General features: G+C 41.7%; 1 protein-coding gene across 1 annotated transcript in view; it reads right to left on the bottom strand.

Annotated features, from left to right (window-relative positions):
* znf827 (zinc finger protein 827) overlaps window positions 1-25466 on the bottom strand; it is a 53025-nt gene that overhangs the window by 15733 nt on the left and 11826 nt on the right. Inside the window, exons 5-9 of the mRNA XM_085409633.1 lie at window positions 22808-23086; window positions 10662-10904; window positions 7900-7954; window positions 7663-7763; window positions 119-256 (exon numbers count right to left, since the gene is read on the bottom strand). Coding sequence (XP_085265759.1) covers window positions 119-256; window positions 7663-7763; window positions 7900-7954; window positions 10662-10904; window positions 22808-23086 — 816 coding nt within the window. The remainder of the gene's footprint in view (window positions 1-118; window positions 257-7662; window positions 7764-7899; window positions 7955-10661; window positions 10905-22807; window positions 23087-25466) is intronic.

Below are 25466 nucleotides of genomic sequence, written 5' to 3'. Positions count from 1 at the left end.
GGTAATCTAGTCTAGTCAACCTTATTTATTTACTGTGGGCAGCATCAACAACACAGGTGAATACCTAATGCCTGCACTTGAACGGAGAAGACGTCACAGCATGCTGGCGGTGACTTACCTGTGTGCAGGGAGAGGTGTCTAGAAAGGGTCTGCTGTCGACCAAACACCTTGCCACAAATGGGACAGGGGAAGAGCTGTTCGTTTAATCTCCACTGGGCGATCCCATTTCCCAGCTCTCCGTCATCCTTTTCCGAGTCTAGAACACACACGTGCACACACACGGAGAAAACCGTTCCCATCATTTGCTGCCAGCTACAGAAACGACTGCAGACTGCTGTAACTCAGCCAAAGTTACTTACGCTCTACATGCACTGCTGTGCTAAGTGAGCTTCTACTAACCACAGTGTTCTCTGGATTATTGGGTAACCTTTGCTTTCCTCGTCTGTTTTAAGCATTTTCTTTTTATTCAATAATCTATTGTCAGGTGGGATATGAGGCTTCAACATTAGCCCGCTACGATGCCCCAGTTACTTCCCTCCTCAGACCAGTAACGCAGCTTTATCGAGGCACACTCGTCCGTTCATATTTTCGTTGAGAAATATTTTCACATTTGAAGAAATCTGCTTATTTGCTTTCTTTGAGGACAGGATCTAATAATTATTGACCTAGCAGCCAGGCCGTTTTTTTTTTTTTCCACAGGACAGGCAGAAAGTAATAACAGCAGCCCAGCAGGATAAACAGCAGCAGTAAAAGGACATCTTGCGTGTACACTGTAATTTTCATACTTATTAGTGAATTTAAATATGTAAGGTTTATTTTTGAACTGTGGACAGAACAATGCCAGCCATTTTTTGCCCTCCTGCATCCAGCTGACATAATCTAAGCCGTCCTGAAATTTACCCTGATGAGCCAAAACATTATTCTCACTCCACAGTGAAACAAACAATGTTGGATATTTCATAACAGCAGCATGTGTCATGGTCAGAGATATATTAAACCTTTAGGGAAAGGCTGGTTCTGCAGGTCAATTTACTGAATGCAGGAAACATGATCTGGTGCACTGAATTATCCTTATAATTGCATATTTGAAAGTGAATATCCAGACTGCGGTACAGGAAGCTTTTTGAATGCAGTTTGTAGTAACAACTACATCTGAGCAAAATTCTTGGCCCATATATTCTCTGGGTACAGCAGCAGCTCCAAAACATGGCCCATGTCCCTAAGAGTCATCAGATAAGAGTCAAAGTTTCTCAGCTTTAACAGTGACCAGGTGACCATGGCACGACAACTGGGTTTAAAAAAATAAATAAATCTCTTGACAGCTTAAAGTATAATGTTGACAGGCTTTTAATAAAATTTAATTCAATGCAATTTGATTTATATAGCTCCAAATAACAAAAACAGTTGCCTCAAGGTGCTTTAAAGGGGACACGCTTGAACAAGACTCAGCCGAGTCCAACAATGCGCGCTCCAACTCAAACGTCTTACACTGGCTCCCTGTTAAATCCAGAATTTAATTTAAAATCCTTCTCCTCACATATAAAGTCTTGAAAAATCAGGCGCTGTCATATCTTAAAGACTTATCCTAACAGAGCTCTTTGCTCTCAGACCTTCAGCTTGGTTGTAATTCAAAGAGTTTTTGAAAGTAAAATGGGAGGCAGAGCCTTCAGCTATCAGGCCACTTGCCTGTAGAACCAACTCCCAGGGTGGATTTGGGAGACAGACACCCTCTCTACTTGTAGGATTAGGCTTAAAAGTTTCCTTTTTGATAAAGCTTATAGGTCTGGATAGTTATGCTGCAATAAGCTTATGCTCTAACCAGATGTGCAGGATAGCCGTCACAGAGCCTGGTTCTGCTGAAGGTTCCTTCCTGTTAAAAATACGTTTTTTCTTCCCACTGTTGCCAAATGTTCGCTCATGGGGTTTTTTTCTCCATAATACTGTAGGGTCTTTACCTTACAGTGTAAAGCACTTGAGGCAAATGTTAAGAATTGGCACAATATAAATAAACTTGAATTGAATTAAAAGGATTTGCTGCAACCATCTTGGGACCAGATACTACACGACACTTACAGCATGCAAAAGGTGTGTTAAGCAGGGGTGGTCACAGTATTTGGCTCTTAAAAGGGTACATAAACATTTTCTAATCTAATGTAATAATTTCACATAGTTTCACATTCATAAAGGTGCCTGTGTGTGCCTACCCATCACCCACCAGGACAAGAAACGGGGCAAATGAAACAGAATGGTGACATGTTTTGTTAGTTCCTTCTTTACGAATGCATTTTAATTATAATCTGCGTTCACGTTTTTGATGATTGTAAGGTAAAATCTGTTCGACAGCCAAAAGCTTGAAAGGTAAAAAAGGCTTGTTTGAGAAAATATGCCCCATAATCAAAACATTTTCAGGCATATAAATATGAAAAAGTCTTAATTCCCTTCGTCTGAACAGCAGACGACTGATACACCGCGGGCTAATTTGCTAACCCACGAGAGTGAAACCTGTCTGCCACCATTTGACAGATGCTCATTGTTTAGCCTGCAGGTGGGATGCAGTCTAAATGCATTCTTAATGTCAACAGCAAGCACAAGTCCTTTGCTCTGAAGCCTGCAGCACAAGCACACCACTGTAACTCTCCTCGCTGTATTTCACCTCTTTCATTTGGGAGAGGATGGAAGGAAAGACATAAAAAGAATAACACTGAGAATTTTCACTTGCTTTGACAGATGCTGAAGAATAGAAGTTACAGCTTTGAACTAACCCCCACCATATGAATAGAGCAAGGAGTAATTCACGAGCGCAAAAGCATGTACCCCATTGTGGTGTACAACTACCATGAATGAAGGCAGAAATTTTATTTACAAATGTCTATGCTGTTCAGGGAACAGGCTACACAGGTAGCCTTGGCCAAAACCTTTCTATGTGCAAGACATTAAAAGGTGAAAAAGGCATCTTTAAAAATTCTTTAGTCTCTCTTTTTTAAAATGACGATAAAGAAAAGGAAAAAATGCTGCTCATTCCTCCCACTAGCTCAGAGTTAGATTCTTTGCAGATGGAAATCAGTGCACTTCAGTCCACTGTTGATATTTAACAACTGCTCGCTATCACTTTTTTTATTTTTATTTTTTATTTTTTTAAAGGCTGTCCTAAAACATACCGTCTAGCCAGCCGATGAGCTACTCGTGTGGGTTTGAATACCACAATGAGGGAAAAAAAGCAAAGATTGTTTTGTGGCATTTTGGGGGCATGTTTAGTGGCAACTGGTAAAGAACAGATGTTGGTGTGAAAGGACATTTCACTGCTGCTGCAGTGACTCACACAGCTTCACGCATTTAAAAATCGCCTCTCTAGCCTCCATATGCAAACTACTGAATTTATCTAGCATATCTTTGTTCATGTTCTGTCATCTGCGTCACACCGTCTCCTCGCAGAGTTTCGGAACTGTCAAAGCAAGATCACGCACAGTCAGCTCGACTTTTCTGCAGAGAATCCAGACAATAGATGCATCCAGACAACAGATACAGAATTCTATCAAAACAATTACTTTTCTTATAAAACTTGATTCAAGCCAAAAAAAAAATTCTCCTACCTTGAACCACTCGTGAAATAACGATTTGACAGTATTTCTAAGGAAGTGTTCAAGATTCAAGGAGTTGACTACAGATTGAGTTTCTTGATTCATCCAGATCGTTTTTAAACTGGACGTCAAACTGTCTGAATGAACATTTAAATTGATTAACATGCAGAAATGTCAAATATCCTCTGGTAGGAAAGTTCTGGATTGCTGATCAGACAATGTGAAAACATCCGAAAATGTCGCTTTGGGTTTGGGACTGCAAGTAAAAAATAGATTAAAAGAACAGTCTGGAACTCGTTTGGACCTTTAAAAAAAAAAAAAAAAAAAAACTAATTTGAAACAGAATTAAAGGCAAGGTGTCACATGTTGAAACAACATGAAACCCATTGTGAATTTAATTACCTTTAATCAATTTTGAAAAAAAAAAAAAAAAAAAAAAGGGGAGAACATGTGTAATCATACTTGTTTCCCGTTCACCGCTCTGCTACAGAGAAGGATGAACGAGGCTGGAATACGATGGTAAATGCATGCAGGCCGGTGTCAAGCAACACCTACCATTAGTGACGTTAATAACGAGTGACTTTGTGTTTCTTCACACGCATAAACACAGTAAAAGTCCTCAAGGTGACATCCTGCATTAGCTGGAATCTACCTGCATCTATCGGTTTTTAAACTCATTCGCAGTTTGTGACCTATTGTACAAATCCTAATCTTTATTATGTCTTAAAGCTAAAGTATACCCCATGAAAGCATTAACTTGTCCTGACTCACACAAGTGAGACTCGGGGATGGTTTTGGTCACACAGAGTGATGAGAATCCAGACAGCAGAGGCTCAAGGCCATGACCCGGCATACACACTGATGATTAAGCCAATTAGGGTGTAGGGGCCTTCAAGTGGTTAATGGTTTAATTAGTGCTATTAGAGCAGAAGAGAGGGACGCAAACAAGAAATGAAGGATTGTGTTAAACCCCAGACTGGAGGGAGGAGACAGCGAACTCCTCAAGTCACACTGGTATCACACTAACTCCTACTCATTTATTCTCTCTTTCTTGCTTAAAGGGAAATGCTCACACTTTTCAGCTTCATCTCTGCATGATAGCTGCTCCATTAGCTGCTTCATAATGGAGAGCATTTTTGTGCTACAGACGCTCTGCTGAAGCCGTTATGTCGCCTGTTATGCAGTTCACAGTCTGGTTTTAAGTTCTTTTATGGATTTTTTTTGTTTGTTTTTTCCAGGGGGTGGACGGACAAATTAAAGTGTAGTTTGTAGATGACAACAATAGTGCAGCCATTAAAAAATAAAAAATAAAAAAAATACTGGAACAATTTCATTTTGATTTTTGGTGTAATTTTGAATCCGGTCTTTTGTCCGTCATGATTTTCAACTTGATTATTTCAAGTGTGCTTTAGCGTAGTCCTTAATTTTTGAACACTATATATTAAGCCGGAGGATCTATACTGATTAAAAATGATCAAGTGAAATTTCAACTGGTTTGGATAAACTGCACGCACGCACACGTGAAATTGAAAATGCAGGTTTTCATAGAAAAATCGTTATCTTACACTGACATCAAATAAGATATCAACTAGCTGTTTAAAGGCTCAGTCACCTACTTACAAGTCTGGATAATGACTTTGGATTGCAAGGCGACTGCATGGGTCGCCTGGTGAGAGGCAACCTGTATCAAACAGCTGTGGTCAACTTGAACTGGATGCAATAACTCAGATTGGAGGTTTGCAAGTAACTTCCTTTTAATTTCTAAACGCAGACAGATTGCGAACATGTTGCAATTAATCTGAATCAGACTGCACGCTCAGGCGCAACTCATCTTCTTCCAACAGAGGGAATCGACTCAGCTGGTTATATTCCTATATAAGTAATGTTGCAGAGTGCAGGTATCATTTTGCAGTTAAGTCGCCGTCTTGTAGCAAGTACATCACTGTCTATGGAGGAATTTCTGTTTCAAACCTATGATGTGTAAGCGGTTAACCTGAGTTTGTGTATGTACATGCAACAGTTTTGTGATTTTTATTTTTTGTGTGTCTATTACAGTTAAAGGCTGTATTACAGTTTGCAATTGGATATAAGAGCTGGTTTGACCTCATTCAATTTTAACCTGAGAGCTGCCTCGGTTTTATTTGCAGTTTTGATGCAACAAAGTTGCTCTGAAGATGACAACTGACAGCGAGCCGTCACAGACTCGGCCCCCATCTTTGAAGCAACCACGCGGTCTCTAACCACTGTTTCCCAATAGTGTGACCGGACCATAGTATGTCTAAATCGAATGTTAAAGGAAACTTTGAAGTTGGGATCTACAAACAGAATAAGTCCATCTTCAAAAAACAAACAAACAAACAAAAAAAACCAACCTAATTTTGGAATTTTAGCTGTTGATTGGATCAGATTAAACACTCAAATTAAAAAATAAATTAAAAAAATTATTAAAATTTAAGACCAAGTCATGTGAATAACAAACAAAAGAATTAAAGACATTTGTTCATACTGGTAAGGTGTCATTTTCTGCTCATTGGTTTTTACATATTTTTATAGGGAAAAACCCCAAAAGAACCAAAATTTGAGGAATTTTATGAAAAGACTAAATTAAAACAGAAAACTTTACATCTCTGGTATTTAGTGAAACTCTCTGACTGTGGGAAAACTAAAGACTTAAAAAACAAAACAAAAACACACTGATCACCTTTTATAAGTTGCGGCACATCTTTTCTTTTTGTCTTCTCATGGCCACAGCAGCTGAATGGCAGCATTTTCCAGGAAAATACTGTCTTCCCCTATACACTTCTATTTATAACTTACATTATAAAAGTTATTTGTATTTAACAAAGTGGAGTCCAGTGGAATGTATAATCATTATATTACACAGGAGTGCTAAACAAAGACTCGAGGTATGCCTTTGACAGCTGACGCAGGATCAAAACCGCACAGTGACATCTGCGCTATAAAGGAAAGGTGGCACAAAGTGGCAGGGAAAAGATGGCAGTTCACCGACCAATGAACTGAAAATATGTTTAAAGGTCTGCCTCCCTACAGCTGCGGTGGGCAAACTTACCGATCGAAGGCAATGGAGACGCAATAAAACGCGGACACAATGAATGAGGGAGGAAAGAGAAATGGTACAACTGTAAAAGAAAGAAAAAAAACAGAGAGAGAGAGAGAAAAGGCAGCAGAGGCTGAATGTGAAGCTTAAACACACAAGGGAAAGGGGGAGGTGGGCTGGGCGAATTAACTTTCAGGACACTCTTGACACCCAGAAGCCAATCAGATTTTCATTAACTGGCAGAGGGACAGGCAAAGCTGGCACAAGCTAATTAACCTCTGGATCTCTTACTGCCAAAGGAACAAGGAGGGAAGTTCTGAGATGCCAGGAAAGAGGGGAAGAGAGGGGATGCCCTGAGCAGAGCCTTCAGGTTGGGGAAATGTGCGAGAGTTCAGAAGGGCCTGAGGCAGCTCTATATATGAAAAGGTGAGAGGAGTGGTTTAACCACAGTGTGTGTGTGTGTGTGTGTGTGTGTGTGTGTGTGTGTGTGTGTGTGTGTGTGTGTGTGTGTGTGTGTGTGTGAGTGTGCTGTATTCACACGAAGAGTATTAATCTGTGGACATACTGTATATTGTAAGAAAGCAGGTAATGAGCAACTCTACATTATCAATTATTTCCCGAAGCTGTAGCGGGAACAACATGAAGACTTGGAACCTTTAAAGACCATGAATGATGCAGCGATACAGAGTCCTGGCAGTTAATTAAGTCTCATATTTTGTCGAGCTGCGGAGGACTTTTTTTAGTCCAGTTTCTCTCGTAACAAAACACAAAGACACCCGATCAATTCGCTGATTTTTTTTTTTTTTAGCTGAGGCCACAATGATTTTCATTCTCGATCAATAAGCAAATTACTTTTCTTTATGTGATCAATTATTTAAATTCCATATAAATTATCATTTTTAAATTTGTCTTTAGGTCTAATTGAAAACACTAGAACTCGAATCCCGCATCTTTAACTTTTATCTACATGTCCGTGTTTCCCCGTGATGATGTTGGCCCACAGTGTGTGTCGGTAACGTGTCTCACCGTTGAATGGTACCCTGGTAGAGGAGCTGGCCTCTGCGGGCGAAGTGCTCTTGGAGCGCGAGTTAAAGGGTGATTGTCTGAAGCACTCGTCCAGAAATGGACTGAAATGGAGAGACATGAAATAAATCACACAGCCTACTTACACGGCCATCAAACCAACCCAATATTCAAGCCATGTAATTACTGATCAGACATTGAACAAAAACACGTGTATTTACAGTCTATTTACAGACTTACCTGTTTATCCCCACCATGTTACTGTCTTTGTGGTTGTTGGCTTTGCTGACTTTTTCTGGAGAGAAAAACAATAAACCATACGTTTAGATATCTTTTCTCTCAAACCACTGTGCTCAAATTTGAGGGACCGGTGACAAGCTGTCCATTTAGGCTCAGTGTTAGTCGGCAAGTTTCCTAAAACGCCCCGTGGGTCGTAAGTCGCTGTCTGACAGTGACACAGAGATGAAACATGTGCAGAGATTTATCCAACATCCCAGACAATCTTAGTTTGACACATGAGCTGCTATTCAGAGGAATCACACAGATCAAGCCATCGGATGAATAATTAAACAGCGCTGTCCTAACTTTCCTTCTTGATCGGTTGTGACACAATCAGGACAACGGCAAGTGAACTTATGGCCAGACTGCCAAGTTAAGCTATGCTCACGTAAAGTGCAGGTTTGCCACAGCCAGTAGGGAGGCCACTGGCCATCTGGATTAGTGGGAGTTTCTCCAGCGGGTCTGCTGACCTTTGCGCCACGAGCTCGCCCAACAACACCAATTTGCAAGCATTTAAAAAAATTAAAAATAACAATGTGCACGGCTGCCCAGATATGCATTAGCCTACCCAGATGACACATGTGTTGGTGTACGGTCATGCTCTTGTATGATAATGTAGGGGGGGGGGGGGGAAACAAAAACTGTCAACATTTTAGTATCTAAATCAACACCACTACTCTTGCACCTATGGACTCAAACCACAGCACAAGAGCTGAATCACCTTCAATAACATGAAGGTTGAAAAAGATGGGAATGTTTAATATTCGACTGTATTACACTGTATGCACACATTCCACACCAAAGTCTTCCTCCGGTGTTCAACTCAATTGAGATTTGCTGCATGGAAAGTTCACAGAATGTGACTCACAACACTTCCATATGTAACCAACCATTCAGTGACCACCTCTTGCCCAATGGATGCAGGCACCGTCACGCTGTACGAACCTGCTAATGCCTCATCAGTGCAACAATGAGACCACAGAATAAGTTATGCATTTACACATGAGTCTGAGGGAACAAGTAAACCCAGAAAGCCCCCCACAGTGTAACAGCTCACTGTTGGAGGTTAATGGTTCAGCTTTATCCTCTAATGTTTTACCCATCTGTAAATAGGCAGTTTAATACACTGAGTGACAAAGTAAACTCTTTAAACTGGCAAATATTTATTTGCCCCAAATTGTAAAAAGCCCCTCGCCCACAAACACAGCAAGGTGCTATTAATTTTTTTCCCACCGAGAAACTGTTTAGTAATAAGAAATATCAATATAAATGTACTAAAAGAGCAAAGATTCTTTTTTTCCCTCCTTAAAAGAAAAAAAAAATCAAAAACCTTGAGAATCCTACAGCACTACAGTACAGGAAATCTCTTAAAAGTAAAGCAAGAATTATCAAGTTGGACACTAGGTGCCCAGCAAATGTGCGCACGGATCATGGCTGTTTCAGTATTTGGCAGTAAAGAGCACTATACAAAATGCCTGAGAACGGAGCCATATGTGTGAGTTTCAAGGCAACGCATTGAAGTGAATTTCAAAGCTGCAATCATCTCAGTGTTCAGAGCGACCTTGCTACTGATGTGTCTCTGAGGTCCTACTGCTCTGGGTAATTCATATTGATTGCTCATTGTGTGACAGCAGCCCACTCTGTTCCAGTCCCCCTCACATTCAAGCCCAGTTCTAAGGCGGGCGGTCGTCGCTGTTGCCAGGCTAGTGATGGCCTGGCCTCCCTGGGTGGGCATACTCCGTACCCCCGCTGCCCTCCCTACCCTCCTTATCCTCAGCCACCCACCGCCTTTGCTACAACCCACCACCACCACTACCAAAACCCACCCCCTACCCAAAACACCCTATTCCGTCACACTGCTCGCCAAGGACAGAGGTCTCTTTCCGCGTTGCCATGGAGATGCCGCACGGGAGAAATGTAAAGGGAGAGAAGGAAGGAGGGAGGAAGAGGAAGTGCAGGGGGAGCGTGTGCAGCCAAGTGTGCTTGAGCCGGCATGTCTGAAAACGAATCGAGAGAGAGGGAGGGAGGGAGGGAGGGAGGGAGAGAGAGAGAGAGAGAGAGAGAAGAGGGGGCATTTGTGCAGACACCACTCCCCATGGGGCCTTGTGTGAGTGTGTAAAGGTGTGCAGGAGTGTGTGGGAAAGAACGATTGGCAATGTGTGAATTTGTGAATATGTGTGAGAGCAAGACGAGCAAAAAAGAATTAAAAAAAAAAAAAAAAAAAAAGGAAAAAGAAAGATTTACACAAGCTTGTGTCTCTGTACAGCATTTAAGAGATGCAATCAGAACCTGGATAGAGCCCTGGGTCCCAGCCCAGGGCTACAAACCTCATCTCTCACATACACACATGCACACACCTGGTTTTTCTCTGGGGGGCCATGAATACACGTCAGTGCTCTGTCTTCATCTAGCAATACAAACAGCTGTCTGCTGCTTCAATGTCACTTTCATGGCCATACAGGTAAAAAGCAGGAAGTCATTACATCCTGACTTTACTACAGAGCCACCAGAGGATGGAAATGGAAACATGTAGGTTTTATGGTCAAATATCACAAACTGTCCAAGGTTTACACCAGAGTGCTGAGGGGAGAAAAAAAAGAACATGATGCTCCTGTGTGTGTGTGTGTGTGTGTGTGTGTGTGTGTGTGTGTGTGTGTGTGTGTGTGTGTTGTAGATCTTCTATGGCTCAGTAAACAGTGAGTGACCAGCCTGAGGTAGCATACCTGACAATTTAAACAATAGTTCAGAGGCCATTTTGACCGATATGTCTTGCGAGAAGAGATCTTTCTGGGGGCATGCCAACGTCTCGTGGAGGTTACTCATTGGCTCGCTCTTCTCACTCGCCCCTAAAGTGCTGAAGGCTAGCATGTGGGAGGCAGGTGGGGTGAGGTCTGCAGGTGGCGGGTCCACCTCCATGGGTTCTGCCTTTACCTTCACCTTCTGGTATTGGGCATCTTTGTTGTTCTCTGTGGAAAATAAGCAAACAAGGAGCAATTATTAGGGTTTCTTCAAAGAGATTCAACCAGCACACCCAAATATTTGTAGGTAAAGATTTCACTCTAGCTTACTGTGATACCGAAACCACAGAAAACCCTGAGCAATAACTTAATAAGAAAAATTAGCAGTATTATTACAATTATTATTGTATATTTTTAACTACATTAGTGCATACTTAATGAATTTTTAAGATTAAACAGAAACATACAGTACGCCATTTACATTAAACCATTGGTTCCAGTCAGTTTTGGAGTTACGACCCCTCATAATGATTCATATATACATGTATAGTTACTGTAGCAGGTTCATCCAATCATCCAATTACCTCTGATCATTTCAGGAAGCCCAGGAAAGTAAAACTTTCCTTAAAAACAAAAACAAAAGAACAGTCTCTCATTCCTCTTGAATAACATTATTCATCCTCAAATTTCATGATCATTTCCATTTTTCCACACCTCGCCTTATTTCAGATTTTAACATCACTACACCTGTCCTGTTTGCCTGCATTCCTCCAGCCAATCAGACCGGGGTCCTTAAACTAATTATAATTGATGGCCCTTGTTCTTGTATTCCAATTAATCCATCCTTATTGAACATTTTATAAAACTCTCTATTGTTAATTTGTCTAGACTTAGCGCAGTATAATATTACACTGCACTTTTTCAAGTAAACCTGACAACAGAACGGTGTAATTGCTGATGAAAGTGCTTCATTTGGCACATTTTTCCTCTAAAATTACCTAACAGACGTGATTACTCTGTTTAAGCAAAGTCTATTTTAAGAAAAGTAAAACCCTCCCTCTTCTATCTTTGAACATACTAAGTTAAATCAGTGATCCTGGCATTTCCTGACTTCAGAAGGCAAAAACAAAAAAGGTTTACACCACTCACTTCAATTGTTGTCAATCACTAATGATTAAAAATAAATAAAGAAATCCAAATAGATTTGTAATGATCAGCATGATTACATTATGAAATTCTAGTTTATTTTCCCTGCCTGAATCACATTCACTTAACCGAGATTCACTCCATACCCCACCCATCCCTTCTGCCCATCCTACCTCCACAGAGACCCTAAACCCCAGCAGGGGGGCATGCCGTTTTAAAAGAATCAAGTAAGACTTCAGTTTAAACTTCTTTAAAAAGGGGAAAAAACATTTAGTTAATTCAAATTTCACCATCTCACCAGAACAAAACACTCAAACTCTCCCTTCAGGTCCAAGTAAATTAAGCATCCTGCATGCGTGTTTACAGATGTTGCATGAATGGAATTAAATCTAAACCAGCAGAAATCCGAATAACAGCCAAAGCATGAGAGCACTGGCTCTAAAGCTGAGCTGAGCCGGTTAGCATCTAGCTGTGTGATTATGAGGGCAAGAGGGCAGCGGGAGGTCATGCTGTCGCTTGAGGACAGCAGTCCATGTAGGTTTACTGAGGCAAGCAACAGAGACAGTAAAACCCTTTAAATGTTACCTAGGAAGCAATGCCTCTCTGTTTATGATGACACGTGTAATGTGCTCCCCTCCCCACCATCTCGCAATCAATGATGCAAAATGCTAAAGCAACCAATGACTTGTTTCTCGTGCAAGTTTAAAGAAGGGAGCAGCTAAAAATAGTCATGAGGGAGATGGCAGCTGTTAGGAATGTCCTGAACTGATCTAGACTCAAATTCCATCCATGGATGTTTAAAGAAAAATATGAAGAAACTGGGGTTACACCGAGCTATTTCAGTGTCACAAGCTCTCCAGTGGTCTTGATTGCTATATTTACCAGATTAAATGTACTTCTGAGTTCATTTTACAGCAGGTTTTTACTGTGCAGCTGCATAATGAGGAAAAATAAATAAGTAACTTAGATCCAAGACACAAAAACAACAACAAAACCCCCAAAAAAGAACAACATTGGGACATCCTTAAGCATCTGCAATTCCAAGATAGCTGATCTTTGACCAGAGTGATGGCAGGAGGCAGAGTCTCAGTGTGATGACAAACAGAAGCAAGACAAAGCAGTGGGGTTTATACAGTGCTGCTGACATGGCGACTCACACGATTAAAGGGATATACAAATTTGGCAGGACATCAGGAGCAGTGGGAGGCGTGGGGGAGGCTACAGGAGCAGGAGAGAAAGACAGGAGGGCAATAAAAGACCTGGGCTAACCCTGCCACCTCTCCTCTTACATTCTTTATCCGTCTGGTCAAAAAGGCCAACGTGAGACAAACACTGGTCCTGCATTAAAACTGAATTTACTAAATCCATGTGTATGCATACACTCCTGTGTTTATGTGCATGAAATACGTGCTACCAGCCCCTTGCCTCCTCCCTGAGGTCCAGGTGTCTGCTTTATTGGTAGTAGCCAGCATGTGGGGGACACTGACAACCATCAGCCCCACTAATCCCTTAATCAGGTGGCCAGAGTTGGCCAAGAGTAACCTCAGAGAGGCTGATGGAGAAGCACAGGAGAGGAGGAGGAGATAGAACGGAGGGTGGAGGGGGTAGGGGGCACTGCACTGTCAGGGTCAACCAAGGGACACTCGAGCCTTTACCATCAGATCTCCACCCTAGTGACAGAGGCTGCGTGAACTGATCTGCTGCAAAACAGATGAAATGCACCAATGTACCAGAGGATCATTCACGTGTTAGGATAAATATGCTTATAACTCAAAAAGCCATGACACAACGATCACATGATAACAGACGTAGCACATTTTAAAGGGCTTACTTCTCCAGGATGTCTGGATGGGCGATGTGCTCTCATGCAACCAAACATGTTCTGGTATCAGTGGTTAAGAAAGACCTATTTTCAGCCGTCATATAAATATGGACAAGTGCACACTTATCATTTGAGCATTAAATAACTACCTTAAATTATTTAAAATGCTGCAGCACTGTTTTTTTTTTTTTTAAGTTGAGAGCGTGCCGTGCACTGCAGCAAATTTAGTTAATTTAGAAAAAACATGGACAGATTTTCTTTTCAATCAATCAACTGGTTGAAGAGTAGTCACAGTTTCAGTCCAACAATTTTGATTGGTCGAATTCATCCCTAAACATTTGATCTTAAACACGCCGACACTGAAAGGATCACATCACAGCAGGCTGGATGAAAAGTCTACCTGTCACCAAATAAAAAAATGAAAATGTGGCCTTACTCCCACATTGATAATAGCTATGGCTTTTTGGTTGGGGTCATGACCTAATGTTCTGAAGCCATAAAAAGCGGCCCTTACACTGTCTGAATCCAGCCCGTGCAAGAGCGCATGTGTGTGTGTGTGTGTGTGTGTGTGTGTGTGTGTGTGTGTGTGTGTGTGTGTGTGTGTGTGTGTGTTCCCCTCTAGTGCAGAAGCCTCCAGCTGCCATTACGCCACAGAATCAGGTCTGGAAAAATGTCTCAGTGTGCATGGTACGCACAAAAGAGACTGTGCCCTTTCTCAATAAATATCATAGCTTTTCTTTAGTGTCACTGTTGCTCCAGCACCACTATTTCAAGATGGGAACCAGACTACACAAAAATAGTAAAAGGAGTTTGTCACATCTGGGATATTTCCATTTCCATTAATATTCTATTTTTAAAACTTTCTGTGGCTAATTTCTTAGAGCTTCCTCCACTTTCCTGATGGTTTCCATGGCAGCATTTCATTAATTAATACAGTACTGTACAAAAGTCTCGAGCCACACCTCATTTCTTTATATTTTGCTCAAGGAGCCAAACTTTCTTGCATTTTTTTAAGTGGTCTTCAGCATTAGTTATCTGGGATTTCTTTGGACTCTCGCTGCTTCTTCACTCATTTTTTAATCCAGTCCTTGTAATGACCATTTTCAGAGAAATCTTTTTAAGTTTGTTTTGACCTATGAATCATTCAAGCATAAAAAATAAAATAAAATCGTCAAACACAAGGGATGAACCAATGTTGTGTCTACAGATCATAGGAAGCTTAGGAAAGAATTAATTTCAAGTTGGATCGTTGCTACTAGCAGCTTGTTTGAAAAATAAATAATCTGTTCCAGTTTGTTTAGATGAATCTCTGAAAAATGGTAAAGATGACACAGTTTGACAGACATTAAATAGAAGTTTTGCACCAACAATGTGACTCACAAAAACCTACTGGCAAAAACTTGATATTTCTCTGCATAGTGCGAGTGTGTCATTAAAAATGAAAATGGACAAGTGGAGGACAAGTGCACACCTAAAAAATTAAAAAAAAACTATGTACCGCAGATGGAACAGCAGTTAAACGCCATGTCTTTTAGGAATCAGAAGACTGACACAGGACCTGAAACATGGATCTAATTGTCAACGGCTTAATTTTTAGCATGGCAACGATCCCAAACACACTGCAAGTGCAGTAAAAGCATACCTGGATAGAGAAAAAAAACAACAACAAAACCACACAGTGGAACACCATCACTCATGGATCGGCTTCTCCAGAGCCTGAACCTCAACCTTATTGAAGCAGTGTAGGATCATCGAGACAGAACAGAATAAAAGGCAGCCAACGTCCAAAAGATTCACTTCAAGCTCGTGAGAATTGTACAGATTCTTTTTTTGTCTTTGCTAATACTACGCTGTATTTTCATTTTTTGTTTGCACATGTTTCAATAATTTACTGCACCTAATTCGTACATGTTTTTACACATTTTTGCAAGGAATTTGCAACTCAAAAGAAATTCAATGACTGATTTGAGACGTTTGCACAGTACTTTAAGTGTCCACTTCCTCTTGATACATGTCAAAATAACAGACACAAAGGTTGTGTCTATTTGCCATTTTCTGAAGGCTCAAGATCTTTTTTCAGTTCTTAAGAGCAGATGAAACAATTTCACAGACTTGCACATATCATTGTCGTTCCGAATCTTTTTAAAATAAGAAGTGGCCTTTTAGTTTAATTTGGGTTTAGTTTCAGTACTTCACGTCTTTGTGTCTCTGTTTTACCAGAGAAATGAAGCTGCAATGAAGTTGAGCGATAAAAATGTGCTTTGATTAGATCATATAAGAAGTGTAAGAGCAGCCATTCTGTGCAACTCTGAATGTATGCCCCATTACTACAAACATGTTATATTCTCATTCTCTCTTCCACATCTCCACTCAGTGTTTGAGTCAGACTGGAAGTGATTGGGATTTGTGTGATGTTCTGTTTTTAGTGATCACCTTTGGCCTCAGGTGTCAACTTGAATCTGTGTGGACCTGGGAGCCTGTTTTGCTGAGGATACACAGTGCACAGGTTGCACAATTACACTTGGATTAAAACACTCACACAGTCCAGTGATTTAATACATGCACAGTCAATTTACTGCACTACTTTGGTGCAATGAAAGCATAGGAATAAAAACTTTGAGTGACAGGCAGTGAGGGAGATAGAGAGGTAAAGAGGATGGGTAACGATAGGGAAAAATGTCAAACAGTGCTAGAATAGAAGAAGAAAAAAGAAGCACCCGAGGGTAACAGGGTAAAAAAAGCAAAGTGAGAAAGAAGAGCTGGAAAAGGACAGAAGGATGAGGAATAGCTAGAGCCTAAATGACAACCTCTCCACCTCTCCCCCTCCCGTTACCCAAGTCTACACTTCTCCCTGCTCTGTTATTCCACATCTCTCTCCATCCCTGCCCCCATCCCTCGCTCTCTCAATCTCTCTATTCTGCTGCTCTCCAGCCGACCTGCTCAGACAGGGGTGAAGAGTTCAGGCGCTTCAAAGGCTGCAGTGTAGAGACTGCATGTCATGTGGGAGCCACAGCAGCCTTGCCTGCAGACTTCACAGACAGCTGCTGCTACAATTGATCCTCGACCAGCCAGTGTGCAGTAGTTCAGGCTTCCAACGGTTGCATACTGCAGCTACATCTGACTCTGGAGCAGCGTGCTTGATATACAGCCCATAAGTAGCCAGATAGGGCCTTTGCGAAGAACTCCTAAACAAAAACATTGGACACAAGCCAGAGCTGAGGTAAGGATACTAAAGCCTTATCATACAAAGGTCAGGACAAAAGGTGCCAAGTGATTTCCTCTGTAATTTTGTCAATCACTGCTGCATATATTACCAGGCACTCAGGAAGCAAACACATCCAGCAAGGGGCAAAAGGAATCAACTCTGCATTTCTGTAAATAGAACTTATAGGCAGTGATGAGGAGCCAGTGAGACAGAATATGGAAGTAGGAAGGCGGGAGTAGGAGAGGTCAGCGAGCGGCCACACTGAGGAGGCACAGTGAGGACACTGCCAGAACAGTGTAGAGCTTAATATAAAGTAATACCGTACAGTAATGCCAGTGTTTTGAATTAGAATGAGGTGCTTAGGCATTACGTTGTGATAGGTTATATTGAGTAAACAGTGAATCCTTTTACGTGCAAGTGACGAGAAAAATTACAATCGCATTTACTTATTTGCTAGAAAGAGGAAAGGTTTTAAATATTTAACATTCTTTACATCCAAACCAAAGCTGGGATTCATTCAAATTACCTCATCTTTTTAAATAAAAGGTATTTATGTTTGTATCTAATATGCATTATAACAAAATGAATATTATACTGATCAGACATGTAAGTAAATAAACAAATGACAGATTTTTTTTGTTGTGTGTGGTTTGTTTTTTTTAATGTATGTAGGTGTAGAGGATGCTTTATTTTCTAATGATCCCTTTAACAGGATAACATTGATAGTTAAAAGAATTCCCAGGCTGTACCCAGGCTCTCGCCCTGTAAACACTCAGGCTTTTGGGGGTGGCAGACAGTGGCACTGTATGTGGGCCATATTGGACCCAAGTCAATGGCAAATTATGACACAAATGTAAATACTTGTATCGTAGCCTTTGTCACATTTCAGTCACCAATAAAATGGTTTACTGTATTTATTGAGAGTTTCTTTTTATGATTTTCTGGGAAATCATAATACAACATTGTTGCTCTTATTTTGAAGGACTGCTATTTCTAACTTAAATTAGCATGTCTGCATGAAAATGCAGATTCTCTCTAAATGCGCTGGAAAAATGGAGAAAAAACAAACAAACCCTAAAACAAAATAAAAAGATTAATGCACAACCTATATTTTTTAACAAGACTTGGACTTATACTTCAGTCAATAAATAATTACGAGGTGAAAGCGTGTACTTTGTTTGTGGAGAGCAGATTGCCGTGTCTGAATCATCTCATGAGGCTAAACATGACAAGTACATGCTTGGATAGGCTCATGCTGAAATAGGACAAACAGGATGGTGTTACAACGGATGGAGGTCCAAATCTGACAGGGAAAAATGTTGGACTTTAGAAACTGATACAAGATAAAGTGACTGAAATATCACCTGAAAGGTGTAAGCAACTGCTAAGAATTAACCACATGGAAATTGATTACTAAATTAGTTTACTTAATCAGAGCAAGAACACCAAATCACAGACAGTTTGCTTTACTTTTGAACTAGGATGAGACTGAACATGGTGACACAGGCTACCACACAGCTGTCAGGTAGCTCATCGAGGTGCCATTAAAGAGAGAAAGAATATGGGACCTGAGAGCAGAAATTTGAGAGTTTTATGAGAAGAAAAGTAATAGAGCTCTCTGAAAGGAAGGCAGACGTTGCACTTGTTGTTGTGACTGCCCCTTGCTTTTCTACTCATACAATGAACCAAATTTTAAATAGTTTAAGCCTAAAACAGACTAGATTTCCCACTTAAAACTACAAGCAAAATAGCAATAGCATAGAGTCATTGAAAGAAAATACGCATTTTATTCAAAACTGTTTTTGGGAATGTTGAATAAATAGTGAAACAATGTTGGCATTTTTAGTACGCCCATTTCACATTCTCATTACAAAGTGTAACATCTACTTTTACAGTAACAGTAGCAGCTTATAAGAAGATAACTTAATATAAATTAATATTGAGCACAACTGAGTTCAGCTTTATGTAGTCTTCCACAACAGTTTCTCAAGTGGTCTCTTACGAAAATGAATTGCCCGCCCCTGGTCTAAGAAAATGTATGAATGAACAATTTGTTTCCCTAAAAATTGATGTGCTAAAAAAAGGAGTCCAAAAAGTCTTGTAAGAAAAACCCCCACAGCAGATCAGCCCATGTAGGAAACTGCCAAAAAAGAAAGATTGTCCATGGTGTGTATTACATTTTTCACATAACCAACCAAACTGATTCTAACCAGAAGAGAAGCGGGATGATCTAGAGGAAGATAAGTAAACCAGAGTCTCCATATCTGAGGCTGGCCGTTAAAAAGAAGAGCATACACTCAAACTTTCCAAACTCTGACTCAAAGGTCAGCATGCTGGACTGTTTAATGAAACTGCCAGTCGATGACCTGTGAGGCATCTGTTTCTTTTAACAGAATAATAATCCTAATCTCCACAACAGAAAAACTACCAACAAAAGGAGGGTTGTGAAAGAACTGAATGAAAGCCCAGATGTGTAGTACATGGACAAAAATCCTGAAACACATCACCAGTGAAGAAATTCTGCAGAAAAAAAACATCTGTTGACATTTTAGTTAAAGAGGAAAAACGGAAAAAGTCCTTTGTGAGCTGTATCCATGTATGTAATCAAAGAGGATAAAAAGCTTGCTTGTCAAAATGAGATTTTCATTGGATTAAAAAAAAAATAAAATAATGAACTGTTTGTTCGTTTCCACAAAACCATAGTTGAAATATTTTATCACTGAAAAATGATTTCTTCCAGGTAAACAAATCCACAACCTTCTTTAAGTTCCACATTTGTGGTTAAACATTATCATGTTATTGTAGCTGCTGCATTTGAGATAATCGTGTCAAGTCCATTAATTAGGAAGCCAGGTGAAGCTGACTGTTAATTATCAATGAATTAGATTTGGCCAGTGCTACAAGATCTGCCGCTACTACTGGAAAAAAGCTGAAAAGGCTTCTTTTTTTATTATTTAACATTCAGTTAATTGATACTGCTACACAGATGAAAAAGCCCAACCTTACAGCTTTTAAAATCACAGCGACCCCTCTATCAAAGAGGTGGACCACCAAACCAGGGGAATTGCCAGCAAATATTAATAGCTAAAATTGAATGGACATCGGAACAGGCTCCAGTGTGATGCATTTGTCCCTTTTCCTGCAGAGTGAGTGCATACAGTCTGGCTTTCTATAACAACAACAATAAAACTAACCTCATATGTTAAAAGGGTGTTGCTGTCAACTGCTCGCTCTAAATCTTTCTGCTCCTTAGTGGTCAAAATTGCTTAATGCAACTTTTATTAGCAAAGTAACGAGCACTAGAGAGGGGAGAGGGCCCGTAAAATGTCCTCGGAGATGCAAGGCCTGTTCCTAAGAAAAAAAGAAAAAAGAAAAAAAAAAAGAGTTAAGTGAGTACAGTGTGATTTCACACCTATGGTGAGGGTGGCTGGATGGTGAGTGGGAGGCACGGCTGTTACCCACACGATGCCAGTCTGCCAGGGCACCACCTAGGGCCCTACATCGCCCCCCCTTTTCTCCCCCTCCCGTCCTGTGACGCCATGTTCCCCTTGCCCTGCAACACCAGTGCCCATCTGCTAGGACACGTTAGCCGCTGGCGCCAGGGACTATTTAGCCTGGCGTAATTAGCCCCCAGACACCAGCAGCCTGGTTTTTAAACAGATGTGGGGGAGGTAGCACTAGCAAGGCGACTATATACGACCAACAAATGTTTGATAAGGATGAGAGAGGAAGAGGGGGAGAGAGCGCGAAGAGAAGATGTGACCTAGTTAAAGGGATGATGCAACTTATGTTACAGCACAATGGGCAGTAATGATGACAACCCTACTTGCTCTGACTGTCCAATGCCATGGTCGAGGAAAGCCGAGCAGATGAAATTTAATTAGGCTGTGTCCATTTGCTGTACTGACATACAAGTATGTGGAAATAAACACTTTAACAGACAGACAAGGATGTTTTAACCTAAAATACCGATGCGTTTTCCTTATTCCGAGTACCCTCACTGGCTTATTGTGTACTTGGCCTGACCTTTAACGAGGGACAGAGAAAGGTTACAGTGCAGATGCCCTTGAACCTCATGATCGTAATCACACGTGACTGTAACGGCAATGACCTTTACCCGCTTCCCTCCCCTCCTCCTCCTCACCATCTTTTTCCTCCCTTCCTCCACACCCCCCAGGGTCATTTGAGGGTCCAGACTCTTGTCAAGGCTGTCACTCTAGACAGCCCTCTCCATCTACCGCCCCCACTGTTGCCATGGCAATGGACGGCACTGCGCTCCGAGGACTGTGTGAGGGGGCAGAGGGAGCCAGCGGACGGATGAACGCTGCAGCATCTTTCCCTAACCTAGGTCAACCTTGCAGAGCTAGTGTAAGTAACGGGAGGGGATAAATGCTGGTCATGCCGCTTGAAGCCCAAATAAACTGTCAGGATAACGTCAGCACAGGGACGGGAAAGAGCAGTGATGAAACAAAGAGCACAGGTAGAGGGAGTACAGTGAAGGAATTATATAAAGCCCATAAGCATTGTCTCAATTTCTCTGTTTACACTCACGTAATCCCTGTCTTCTGCAAAAGACATGCACACACACGGAAACGTGACCTGGGGGCAGGCACTGGAGCAGCACACGTGTACTATCACAGAGCTCCCAGCCAGCATGAGTCACTGTGAACACCAGTCGACCCAGAGAGAACAATGGCAACCGGTGTGTGTGAGGGTGTCTGTCAAGCGTGCACGTACTGGCACAGGATGAAGAGCCACGGATGGAGCAACACCCCACTGCGCCACCGTCAGACAGCCATTTGTTTTCTTTGTGTGGATGCATACTTGCACGAGTGTGCCACACTGTACGTTTTATGATTGCACCGCCTGTCTTCCTCTTATACTTGTAAAGGAAAAACAATTGCGCTGTACACATAATGTGAGCACTGCAATTAAGCAATCAATAAGGAAAGAATCACTCTGCTCATATGTAGTTGGAAAAGCTAGCTGTGTCGGTGCATACTTCAGCCTGTTTCATTCCTGACTGCCTGAGAGACGCACTCCAGCAGCCCACAGTGGACAAACACCTGTCCATAACACACTTGAACCGGACCTGGCATTCAGTAGAGATTCTGATGCAGGTTTAAAAAAAGCACCTGCTCTAACACTTTATTTAGCCCGTGATACAAACCGTATAGTACGTTGAAAACAATGATTGCATTTATGTAATGCTAAGCGCAGAAGCAGCAGCGCACACACTCCGAAAGAAGGAATCAGGTTTGCATCTTCTGCTTCCTTGGGCAGGGAACCAGAAGAGGCAAAGGCTAAATCACGCTGCAATGCATGATGTCAGAGCGGTCCGCACAGGTTGAGACGTGGTTCATGTCAAAACTCTTGCTCTTAAACTGCCTGACATGGAACAAGGAGCAAGTCAGGGTTGAGTTTAAGTTCAACAATGCAAGCAAGGTTATATAATATTATATAATTTGCCATTTGCTGGCCTTGTTTTGGGGGACATCAGAGCAGAAGACACTAAACAAAATAAAAGTGAAACAGAAGCTTCAAAAAAACAAAGACAATTATCCCCCTGCAGGTCCGTAATACTCTCCTCAGTTTTAGCTTGGGTTTTATGTCAGTCAGCGTCTTAACCTTTGGCCTACATCTAACCTCCCAAGCTGATCTGGAACATAAACAGCCAACTGGTACAATAAATAACAAGATAACAGTGCGTGACCTGTTCTTTCCTAGAACTACTTGCAGTGGTGACCGTTCTTTTAGATATGTATGTTTGCAGAAACTGCTTTGTTGAAACTCACGAAATACAGTGCAAGAATTCAAAATATATATTGAAGACCACAGAGTTAGTGTTTTGCATAGATTTAAGGGCACAGAACTGTGCCAATTGTTGCAAAGACCGATCTGAGAGCTATAAAGCTCATTTTGCATTTCTACAGTTCTATAGATAAGCAGATAGTCTACCTGAAAGCTTAATCAGCAGCTCAGAGGCGACCTTAACGTTGATATCCTGGCTCAGCAAGCTGTTCTTAGCCATGGGGCTTCCTTCTCTTGGTTTCAGCGACCCTGGGCGATCTGTGGCTGCTGCAGCCACCGTTGGCCCGTCTGGGCTGAAAGTCGTAGGGAAGCTTGGCTGGATCTGGCTCTGGGACTGGGAGGATGGTCTCGGGCTCAGTGCTTCCTCCACTTTGGGCTCTTCCTTCAGTTGGAACGGAGATTTGAGTGTCTCCCTCTGATTGGCCGCTGGAGTCAAGAAGACAAAAGAGATCAGAGGGAAAAGTGATTATCCAAAGAAGGCCATGACCAAAACACCTGACATGCATTTCATAAGCTGAAGTCACTTACGCAGCACTGTGAAAATGTAAAAAAAACAAATGAATGACAACATTTTCCACAATGGGATATCACAGGTCATACTGGCCAACAGTTGGCGCGATATGGGGGGAAAAACCCAGGGCGCAATCTTATGATCTCATTTCGTCTTAAGGGTATCCACAACAAATTCAGAATTCCTCCTCTCTTTCTTTTCTACCTCACAGAGCCTTTCCCTCTCCCCAACCCATTCATTTCTGTGCATATTATTCTCAACCTTAAGTCTGGATTCCTCGTTTCCTTTTGCATTTGACATCATCTGAATCCCCTTCATGAGGGGACATGAAATAATTGGACATGAAATAATTCCAGCAGTTCTGATAGCAATCAGCCGAAGTCTTATCTGCCATCTTTGCTGTGTGTAGCCTAGGTTAGGGATTGAACTGTCACATGGATCCCTCTGCTCTAAAGTCATCTTCAAGAGAAACTGGGCCACATCTAATCCGCCTTAGATGAATAATTAATAATTAGACATGGAGCAACTTCCGATAGCCGCCAAGAAAAGAACAGCAGGGCAAGCGCCTCTCTTTGTGTCTCTGAGCACATTCCACTACTCCCTGTGCTAAAGCGAAGGTTTTTACAGGTTATGGCTCAGAAAAATGGTTGAAATAAAAACTGCTTTAACACACACAAAAAAGAAGAGCTAAAAATATTGCCAAAAATATACCATACTGTTAGTGGAAAGACACGTCACGTCTGTTTAATACAGGGCTGTGGGAACAGAAGGTTAAAGGATACCACTGTCTACCAATTAAGTGCAGGTGCACTATACCATTTTTCAGAAAGAACGCGAGTACTGAGGACTTTTTTAACAAATAGATTATTGTGCAATGTCACAAAACTTCAGTTACTTAAATTTAAGTCACACTGTTTGGCCACAAAATTAAAAACCACTTCCTCTAGATCCCTCACTGAACCTTTTTATGTCACTAGAGCCATTTTCATTTCCAAATATAGTTTTGTTCTTCTTCTTTTTTTTAACTATGTCAAATGATTCAAAAATGCACTGCACAATATTTGTTTGATTTATGAGGACACAATAACTTGAAAACTTACAAAGCCTTCTGGACTTAATTGGACGTATTAAAGGATCAAAATCCCCCGCTGTTGCATGAAGTGAAAAAGCCGAGTTTACATGCTCTTTGATCTTGTTTATTCAAAATCTAAAGAGATCAGCCCATGTGACTTGTGAACACTATCTGCAATAGTGGCATTGTGATGTGGGGCAAATTCATATGCGAGTCAAGAAGCAGCTTCGTTGCTATGATAACCAAACATGACAGAAGTTACAAAAATAAAGTTGGTATATAATGTCATTTTTACCCCATAGCAACATGACTCATTTGTAGAAGGACATCACTGCAATCTGCAATAAATCAATTTGCGAGCGCTCCAGCAGACACCACGGTTGAGTACCTGCTAAGGAGCTATGCAGGTATCACTAGTTCAACTTCATAATTAGCCACACCAAATTTGGCTTTCCATTTTTCCATTTGAATGCTAATACTGTTTGACTGTGCTAATGTCAAGTGGTGCAGCGACAAACACATCTTCACATCTACTGGCACAACCCCTGACACTTGTACAGTTTGAAACAGCTTGTACATCCTAGCATGGACACTCAATCTGCAACACACACACAAACACACACAGAGCATGGCTATAAGAGAGGCTATCACTCTTGGGCAGACTGCTGTCCAGTCTCCTCTGGCCCCAGCAGAGATCTGCTCCGCTCCTCACCCGATCGTCTCACCTAACATCTCTAACCGCCACAGGCCTGCCGCCCCCTGCCCACATCATCAATCTGCGCTGGCCCCGGCCCCTCTGATTAATGATGATCTATGCCGGAGGGATAGAGGGCTCAGGGACAGGGGATACAGGGCAGGGAAAGGGGACAGGTGCTGGCGTTCTGACCACCCATGTGATGTTGTGATGCCACAGTGCCACACAATGGCAGGGCTGGGCTTGCAGTTCAAGAGGCTGGGAAGGAACAGGGTGAGCAGCAGCAGGGAGGGGAGGGTGGGGGGACATGGGGGTGGGGCGATGACCTTCAAGTTCAGGGGGGCAGTGGCGCAGGGTCGCACATGGCACCAGCTGGAAATGTCATGCTGTCAGATGTCAGCGGACAGGCTAAGTATAACCTGGTCAGCACCTGGAAGGACGTCCTCTAATTAGAAGCGTGTTGGGCCATGTCGGATCAGACAGGGACAGCACACTTGGTCAGCGCCTTACAAACACAGATTAAACAAAA

This window comes from Rhamphochromis longiceps, linkage group LG6 (assembly GCF_057381845.1).
Source record: "Rhamphochromis longiceps isolate RC_006_pf linkage group LG6, R_longiceps_female_GT1.1, whole genome shotgun sequence".
Classification (NCBI taxonomy): domain Eukaryota; kingdom Metazoa; phylum Chordata; class Actinopteri; order Cichliformes; family Cichlidae; genus Rhamphochromis; species Rhamphochromis longiceps.
This window is presented reverse-complemented; position numbering and strand designations above follow the sequence as displayed.